This window comes from Pteropus alecto, unplaced genomic scaffold (genome assembly GCF_000325575.1).
Source record: "Pteropus alecto unplaced genomic scaffold, ASM32557v1 scaffold103, whole genome shotgun sequence".
Taxonomy (NCBI): Eukaryota; Metazoa; Chordata; class Mammalia; order Chiroptera; family Pteropodidae; genus Pteropus; species Pteropus alecto.
In genome coordinates, this window is record NW_006436288.1 from 12,412,500 (window position 1) to 12,421,726 (window position 9,227).

The 9,227-nt window shown below is 34.3% G+C and overlaps 1 protein-coding gene across 1 annotated transcript in view; it reads left to right on the forward strand.

The window, feature by feature from the left end:
• Positions 1-9,227, forward strand: part of FAR2 (fatty acyl-CoA reductase 2) — a 101,913-nt gene that overhangs the window by 85,876 nt on the left and 6,810 nt on the right. Inside the window, exons 9-11 of the mRNA XM_006912716.3 lie at positions 1,625-1,796; positions 5,670-5,799; positions 8,362-8,489. Coding sequence (XP_006912778.1) covers positions 1,625-1,796; positions 5,670-5,799; positions 8,362-8,489 — 430 coding nt within the window. The remainder of the gene's footprint in view (positions 1-1,624; positions 1,797-5,669; positions 5,800-8,361; positions 8,490-9,227) is intronic.

Sequence of the window (9,227 nt, forward strand, 5' to 3'; positions counted from 1 at the left end):
CTTGTATTTCTCTTTCATTATTTTTCATTCTTCAGTTTCTCTCTTCTTCCTTCTGATTTATTTCTAGATTTCTGTCTTCAGTATCACTGATCCTTTCCTCCATTTGGTCGACTCTATTTCTCAAGATTGTTATTTCATTTTTCAACTCTTGCAGTATGTTCTTTATCTCCAGAAGGTCTATTCAGGTTTTTTTTGAGAGTTTCAATCTCCTTGCTAAAGAACTCATTCTGCTCATCTGGTTGTTTTTTTCAATTCCTGAAATTGCTGATATGGTTCATTTCAGATCTCATTGAGTTTTTTCAGAAGTACCACCCTGAATTCTCTTTCATTTAAGTCACATATTTCCATGTCTGTAAGCTTATTTTCTAGAGATTTTTCTCTTTCTTTCTGAGATGCCTGGTCACCTTCGTTGTTCATGGTGTTTAATGGACTATTTCTCCACCTGGGCATTAATGAAAGTGTGTTCCGCTTTTTCTTTTTCTTTTTTCTTTTTCCCAGAAAGAAGATTTATTATATAATGGTCTGTAGCTTGTTGCAAATAAGGTATTTTTCTTTTGGTTTCCAGTAGGTAGCGTCTAAGTCTCTTGGATCTCTGTTTTATATAAAGTCTTAATAATGCCTTTTTTTTTCCTTATAGATATTTAATCACACTCGCTACCCTCAGTCTCAGTTCCTTTCAGTGTTAGCGACAGTTTTGGTAGTGTTCGCTCTCCTGAGGATTTGCTGCGTTCCGTCTCAGAGGGTATGGGGGAGGAGCCATCTGGTTTGGGGGATGGAGGATGCGGCTCAGCCCTGGTATATATTTTTCATATAGATTTCCAAGTAGTATCTTTTAAGGAGAGAAATAATCATATTGTCATAATAACTTATATTTTCTTCATATAATATCATAACATATTTTCATTATAATTAAATAATGAATTTAGGCATGTTCTTTGCAAATTCTTCATAAATAAAATCAAAATTTAATCCACATGAATATCTTTTGAAAAGAATTATTGAATTTACAAGTGTACATTAAGTATTTAATGAAGTTTATTTAAGTAATAATATAAAAAGAAAAAATTATTATGAAAAAAATCTCTGGAGATAAGAGTGGACAATTGAATCTGACACATTTCCAGAGAAGTGGAAATTTCAAAGACCTAAAAGACTATGGTATTTAAAGTGAAGGAGCACAAAGGTTTAAGTAAAATGTTAAAGAACTTTTCTGATGGTTCTGTAAGTAATGATCCATCCAAGGGAATGAAGCCCAAGGCTCTGTCTTGGGGCTTTCAGAATAGACTAGATAACCTTGGAAGTGAATAATGAATTTAAGTTTTTCTAACAATATTTTGGAGTAATGATTAAAGCTATTTATTTCCCCAAGAAGTTATTTTAAAAGTTTCAAGAAAAGGACCCAATTCTTGACTCATTCACAATGTTTGATGTTGCAGGTGACCTCTCGTGAAGGACAAGTATGTCAGTACTGCTATCACAAATTGATTCTTGACTCTGCACAGCAAATTTTTATTCTTTATTGTTTTGACTTACTGCAAATGCCATCCAGCAAATGCCAGGGGTTTATATGCTTTAGACTTAGCACTTACTGTTTCTCCTCCACCCCCACACCTTCTACCCCCAGGATTGCAAGTCATGGCAACCTTGGAAAAAGTCCCGCTTGAGAAACCTTTTAGGAGGCCATATACTACATACACAACCAGCACCATCTCAAAACGGTACTGGAACATAGTGAGCCACCATGCCCCTGCCATCATCTATGACTTTTATCTAATACTCACGGGAAGGAAGCCCAGGTAAGAAGCTAGGTCAAGCTTTAAGAGTATAATTGCCTGGAAAATTAGGGGCCCAAGTGCTTAACCCTGCCTTCAGCTGGGGATCAAAGGTGACAATGGAATCTAATGTGTATATATATATGTAAATTTGGGGACAACCAAAGCAATAATAGTGAGAAGCCCCAAAGAACCCCTATCTTAAAAATGCGCCATCATAATGATGCAAGTTAAATGTTAAGGAACTTGTTTGATGAATTCAGCAAGTAATCATCCATCTAAAAAGAAAAGCAACTGAGACTTGTGTCTGGGCTTTTCTAAACTGTTAGATAATCTTAAAATGTATGATTATCTAACAGTAACAGCCTCTTACACATGGGTAGATGCATGATCTCATTTTCATTTTCACAATGACCCAAAGAGGATATTCTCATTATCCTAATTTTAAAAATAAGAAAACAGAAGCTAAGGATAGTATTTAAAGTAGACTCAAAGGAAGTGACAGGGGAAAGGTTTGGAGAAAACCAAACTAGATCTACTGCCACCTGGAGATGAGTAAAAAAATTAGAGGTAAAAAGATAGAGTGAAAAGTAAGCAGATTTTGAGGCAGCTCTGTCACCATCTAACTGTGCAACATAGGACACATCCCTTTCTCTCTTTGTCTCACTTGAATATTAGATGTGACTGAGGAGTAATCAGTATTATAATTACCAAAGGCAATCAAGAATCAGAAGTATGAATAGTCTTGCTTCTGTGCTGGCCCCTTTATAAAAGAGGAAGTCTTTCTTAGCATGTTTAATTTTCATCCTTACTAGTGAAGCAGGTGACTAAAACTAAGGTAGTTTAGAGTTTATCCGAATTTTGCAGAGACCTGATTAAGAACTCATAACTCCATAACTATCAATTTCTCCATGAGCAAAGTGAAAAGGAAATACTGTGGCTATAGGGAAAATATTTGTATGGGGCTTGTTAAATAAAAATGGGAAAAGAAAAACCTCAACATTGTACGCATAAATGCTAAAGGCTTTAAAATATATCCAGGGTGGAAGAAGACCTGGATAAAGAGCAAAGTTCAATAAGTAGAAAAGAAAAACATAGGAGGAAGGGACCCAATATAAATCTTTATGAATTTTGTGAGAAATTATAATATTTGTAGGAATTTTAAGAATCTTTATGGCAGAAAATGCTAGAATCCTTCTAGACTATTTCCCTCCCTAGATGTGTTTGTGTGTGATCTATGCATTTACATTTACAACTGGATGTGGAAATCTGTATGGCTTTGCTTTGAGATAAGGGTATGTGTATAAATCAATCCTACATATTTTCCAACACTTTTCATTAATGTTCCATGAAAATCTGAGTCTTTCTGCCATGACGTCTTTTTTTCCTTATTACAAACAATGGGGCAATGAATATCAGAGCACATGCATTTTTGTAGAACGTGCCACTGGGTTTGGGGAGGATGCCGAGGAGTGGTATTGCTGGATTGGAGGGCATGTGAATTTTGTGACTACCACCAGGTTGCCCTAAAGGAAGATTCTGTCAATTTGTACTACCACATCAGCACTTGAAGGCACAAATCTGGTATTTTCTTTTTACTCTCATGAATACTTTGCAAAAATCAATCTTTTCAGTTGCCAAACTGAAGACAAGAAATGGTACCTCTTCGTTACTTTGATTTTCCTTCCCCTGATTTTTGAAGGGGCTGGGCTCTCATTTGCTCATTGAACACTTTAGTTTTCTCATCTGTGAGTTGTTTGCTTCTGTTTCTCACCGACTTTTTATTAGATTGGCGTTATTAATTTATTAATTTATGGAAACACGTGTGTATGTAAATATATATTTCATGTATTTTCTCTAAGTCTGTTTCTTATCTCATAGCTTTAAGTATGAAACTTTTATAATACAAGAGAAGCTACATATAGTGTAGTTCTTAAGAGCATGGAGTTTGGAATCAGACTTAAAGACAAATCCATCAATTTAGCTGTATGAGCACTAAATTACTTAATCTCCCTAAATCATCATTTTCTCACCTATACAAAAAGGTTAGTAATTATACATATTTTATAGGGTTTTGTGTAAGTGTGTAGAATATAGTAGTCACTATTATTACTAAAGAAGTTTTAAATTTATATATGATAAAAAATGAATCACTCTTTTCCTTTTGCCTTGTGCATTTTATGTATTAAGACCTTCTCTACCTGAGAGTAATAAATGCATTCTTTCTTTCTAAAAAAGAAATGCTATTATGCTGCTAGTCCTGAATGTATAATGATTTCTGAGAATTAAAGTAAATCTATTAAAATCACATCAATTACATCAGAGGTATAGAATGGATAGATTGTCCATTAGGGCTGCTGTAACAGAATATCATGGACTGGTGGCTTATAAACAAAAGAAATTTATCCTGCTGTTCCAGAGACTGAGAAGTCTATTATCCAACGCGCTGGTAGATTCAGGGTCTGCCAAGGGCCTGCTTCCTGGTTCCTAGACAGCCATCTTCTCTCCATGCCCTCACATGCTGAGAGGGCCGAGGGAGCTGTCTGGGGTCTCTTTTTTAAATGCATTAATCACCTCCCAAAGTCTCCTCCTTCAAATACCATCATGTAGGGAATAGGTTTCAACATATAAATTTAGGACACAAATATTCAGTCCATCGCAAAGATGTTAGATAATAATAACTAAATGGAACCCTATCATGATGATTGTATCAGGGAATAATAATTCTACCTCCTAAGAATTTCCCATGATACAATGAGAGAAGTACTTCATGAATCATTAGGTATGTGAACATTAGGTCTGGCCAGAAATAAGCCCAAATTCCCAAAACAGCATCATAAATCATTACTGGATTAACTACAGTAATCACTACCACCAAGACTGGCCTAACTGATTAAGTCCAATGTTCTATAGGACAAAGGTAATTGTAGCCAGAAGACCCAGTTTTGAGCATTAGCTATGTGACCATAAACCTATTAATCTTTCTGTAAAATGAAGATGAGCTAGATCCTGACTACCTCACAGAGTCATATTGTGAGGATAAGATCATACATGGAAATTTTTTGTAAATTATTAAGTTGGGAAGTTCACACAACAGAGCTGGTCCAAGTCCTGACCATAGGATTGGAAGATTTGGTCTACTGGGACACAACGTGGTGAGATTACAAAAGCAGAGGTTTTTTTGAGGTCAGTCAAAGCTGGGTTGAAATTTTGGTTTTGACACCCGTTATATTATTGTGGCTACTTTATCTTAAGCTCACTTCACCCATTCATAAAAATGTAGATTCATAGCTACCTAACAGGCATGTTATGAATATTAGCAAAGATGTTTTTTAAAAGTATCAATACTGTGCCTAACAGAGTAGGTTATCAACAAGTAAGTTCTTTCCACTTAAATCTGCATTACAATTGGCAATTGTTTTCAACTCACCAGATGCTAATACTGTCAACCCTTCTGCCCAGAAATTATATACTAAGATCTTGGATCAATACATTTTTAAAAAATCTAAGAACATACAATAAAGAAGAGAAATGTGTTCTAATTGTCTACCGCAGAATTCAAAGAATGAACAGTATACTATTAAGGGTGGATGTGTGACCTGGTTTTTAAAATGTTTACTACTCTTGAGAAAGGGATAATAGGAAAGAGGAATTGGAAGAGTTTGGTGATGTTAAAATGCCTTATAGAAAAAGCTCCTTTGGATTCATTGCCTTTCCTTTGTTCAATAGTGTTAATATGGTTGGAAAAAAAGAATGAGTTTTAATGAGAAATTGGAAAGAGGAGAGATAATTTTTATATTTTTCTCAAAAATATTTTATTATGCCTTTCTATAGAGTTACAGGGAAGCAGCCATCGGTGCTGTGCTGATAATTTGCTCTGTCTGATCTCTACCTCAGAATGACAAAGCTCATGAATCGGATTTTAAAAACAATTTCTAAGTTGGAGTATTTCAGCAGCCAGAGTTGGGAATGGACCACATACAATACAGAAATGCTGATGTCTCAGATGAGCCCTGAAGACCAGAGAGTAAGTACAGTACTGGTGTAACCAACAGGAAAATCTTAACTCATTTGGAATTTAGAATCATTTGACCTGGAAAACTGATGAATAAAGTTTTAGTTATATACACAGAATATTTTCCCTAAGAAAATCAAAGCTATAAACGTAGTTGCAGGAAACAAGTTGAATGAAAGTAAAAGATCTAGGTTCTTGGACTTTGGCTAGATCCTCATTGCTGTTCTGCAGTCACGTTTTATATCCTTCCCTTTAATCCTTTGTTCACCCTCATAGCTGTTATCTTTTTCGACAAACCTTCCATACTTCTATCTTTCCCCTGCCACAGCTAATTAATTTGATGAAAAAAATAATCATTTTATCGCTCTTAAACTCATCTACTGTTCTTGTCAAATCAAAATTGTTCAGTGTCTCCAAAGCTATAGTTTCTTCTTAGTTTTTAAAGCTAACTCATACCCCTACTTATTCTATTCCATCTGAGATCTCCCTCCATCAGTATTGCCTTCTCTCCAGCACTGATTTCTTCCTGCAATGATTTCAACAATTCAGACTTATTTCTCAAGACAGGCCTTTAATTGCTTATCATCAGTGCCATTTATTTCTTTACATTAGCTTCTTGGCAGTCACAACAATAAGCCCTGAAATCTTTGCATATTCTGAAAGTTGCAAATATAGAAATCCTTTGTACTTTGTACATGCTCTTAGCTTTTTTTCCCCTCAAAGAATCATGAGTTCCCTGAACATATTAGTTTTTCAATTAAACTTTAAAATTTTCACTCCCTTGTTTGACATTTTCCTCTAAAAATATTTCTTAAAAGATAAAAACATTTCTTGATTTCAATTGTACCTGACAGCATGTAAAAGAAATCGAGTCATATTGAGAAGTAAATGTTAGATGGCTAGCTAGCCTCACTTGCCAGCTGAGGATTTTACTGCTACATACCAGTCTCATAGAGCATGGTTTAAATCCAAGTCCTAGAATTACTTTATTTCATGGAACCTAAGGGTTATTTGCAAAGCCAAACACTGTGAATGTTATATTAATAAACCAGATGAGATTTAGAGATATTTTAACTAAAATCATTACCAAGTACCTCTAAAATTGACATGAAATAGAGTTATTTTCAGAAATGTTTACATACCTTGTATAGATAAAATTCCTCTAAGCACCTGTTTGAAATGCCTGGATGATGATCAAACCAGGTATTAAAAAAAAAAAAAATCCCAAACTTTGTACATTATTTTTAAAAAGCTTCAAATTTCTTTTCTCCATGGAATTTACCCATCTAAATAATTCAAAAGGTTTCATTTTTGACATTTTACTATTTTAACCTAAAATAACATAATTTTGTGAAAAGAAAATCAAATCTGCAGTGAATTTACCATATGCGAAGGTAATAGTCTCAAATACTTGTATTTAATTGCCAAACTCTAGTATGGCTCAGACTCCAGTTTAATTTGCCATATGGAATCAGGTTTCCAACCTAGGGCTTCACTGAAATCTAACTTAGAAATGTGAAATAGTAAAAGTAAATCCTCTGTTCATATAGATGAATAAATAATATTTAGTGATAGTTTGGGGGAAAAAAAAAAAAACATATCCAAACAAAGCAATACAGGATGACTTTTGGAAAGCAATTCAGCTTTTGGTCAAGATTATGAAGCTCTCTGTAACTTATTAATTTCATCTGCTCTTTGTTAATATTCGAAATTCTCAAAAAGATTTGAGATGTCTTACAATAAACACACATAATAAATAATAAAATAAAAATAAAACATCAAACCAGAGAAAATATGAATTAAAATATGAAGTCAAGGGTAAGAATGAAAAATAGTATATACATATGTAGTCTACAAGATCCTACTAAGTCACTATAGTGAAACAGGGAATTTGTTCTTGAGCAAATTAAAAGGCAAAATAAAAAGGGAAATACCATGGTATTCTTTGTCCAAGAGGAGAAAATATACTAATGTTACAAGAAAAACAAAGCTTTCCTTATCACTTAACTCTGTTTTTGAATGGCTTTATTTAATGGTACACTTAGAGATATAATAGACAATATCTCTAAATCAAATACAAAATATAAATTCTGCTAAGCTGTTCCTCAAGGCTTTGCTTCCCCAAATTTACCTTAATCTGCCTAATGAATTGTGATATAATAGGAAAGGATGGTAGGCCACAGAGATGCCAAAACATGTAAGAGAAATGGAAAAGACACACAGTTTGTTGGGGTCCTTAACATATTATTCCATCACTTTAAAAAAATGAATTCACATTTACCTGAAATGAAATTAGCTTTCACCAGACTAATACCAGATCTCTAAATTTCCCTTACAAGACTTTCTAAAGATCAAATGTTCATGCTTGATTCAGGTTTAAATATTGCTATGTAAACAGTAATTCGTATTGTCAGTGCCTTTGAAATAAAAGTTCAAATAATCTCCTTTGCAGAAGTCCACCCTGTCTTCTGAACTGAAGGTTGGTCATCTGTGTAAAAGAAACTTCATTAACTGGACAAAGTGATTGTCCAGCAGCGCAACTCTAGCAATCCGTTCTCTCTTTTTTCCTTTCAGGTATTCGACTTCGATGTGCGCCAGTTGAACTGGTTGCAATACACTGAAAATTATGTTTTAGGAATTAAGAAGTACTTATTGAAAGAGGATATGGCTGGGATTCCAGAAGTAAAGCAACACTTAAGAAGGTAAGCAAGATCAGTCAGTTAATACTTATTGAGCACTTATTAGGGATATCTGATTTTATACTAGACATGAAATTTGAGAGAAGAGGAATTAACATTTTTTGAGCATTTGCTGCATAACAGGTCCTTCCTTGAATACCATGTCCTGTAATACACTTTCATTTAGACTTCACCACACCTCTATGAAGCCAGTATTATTTCTGTTATCCCATTTTTATCAAAGAGCTAGTTAGACTCAAAGAAGATAAGTAACTTGTTCTTGTAACACCTTGGTAAGTATGAGAGACAAATTTGAACCAAAGTTTCTCTGATTCTTCTACCACAGCCTGTCATAATGTGATATAGAAAAAGGATACCCAGCAGGCAGGAGACCTGATAGTACCATTTAACATGGACAAATCACTTAACAACTCTTTAAGTCCTTCAACTGCCTTAAAATTCTTTAAGGGATGAAGAATTATAGCAGTCTTGTGTAATTCTGGTAAAAGAAAAGGGTTTTTAATGCAGAGATGGTAAGGATGGAAAAGTAAATTGCAAACAGAGGAACCGTGAATAGTAAGCTAAGAACTTTAGGACTTGCCCGCTAGTGAACAAGAACCAGAAGATTTGTGATATGGTAATATGGTCAAAGTATATTTAAGAAAGATTATCTTAGCCATGTTTGCAAGATAGGTTAGAGAGAGGTATGAGAAAGAGAAACTAGTTGGAGAATATGATGGAAATCTGATTATTGAGCAGGAA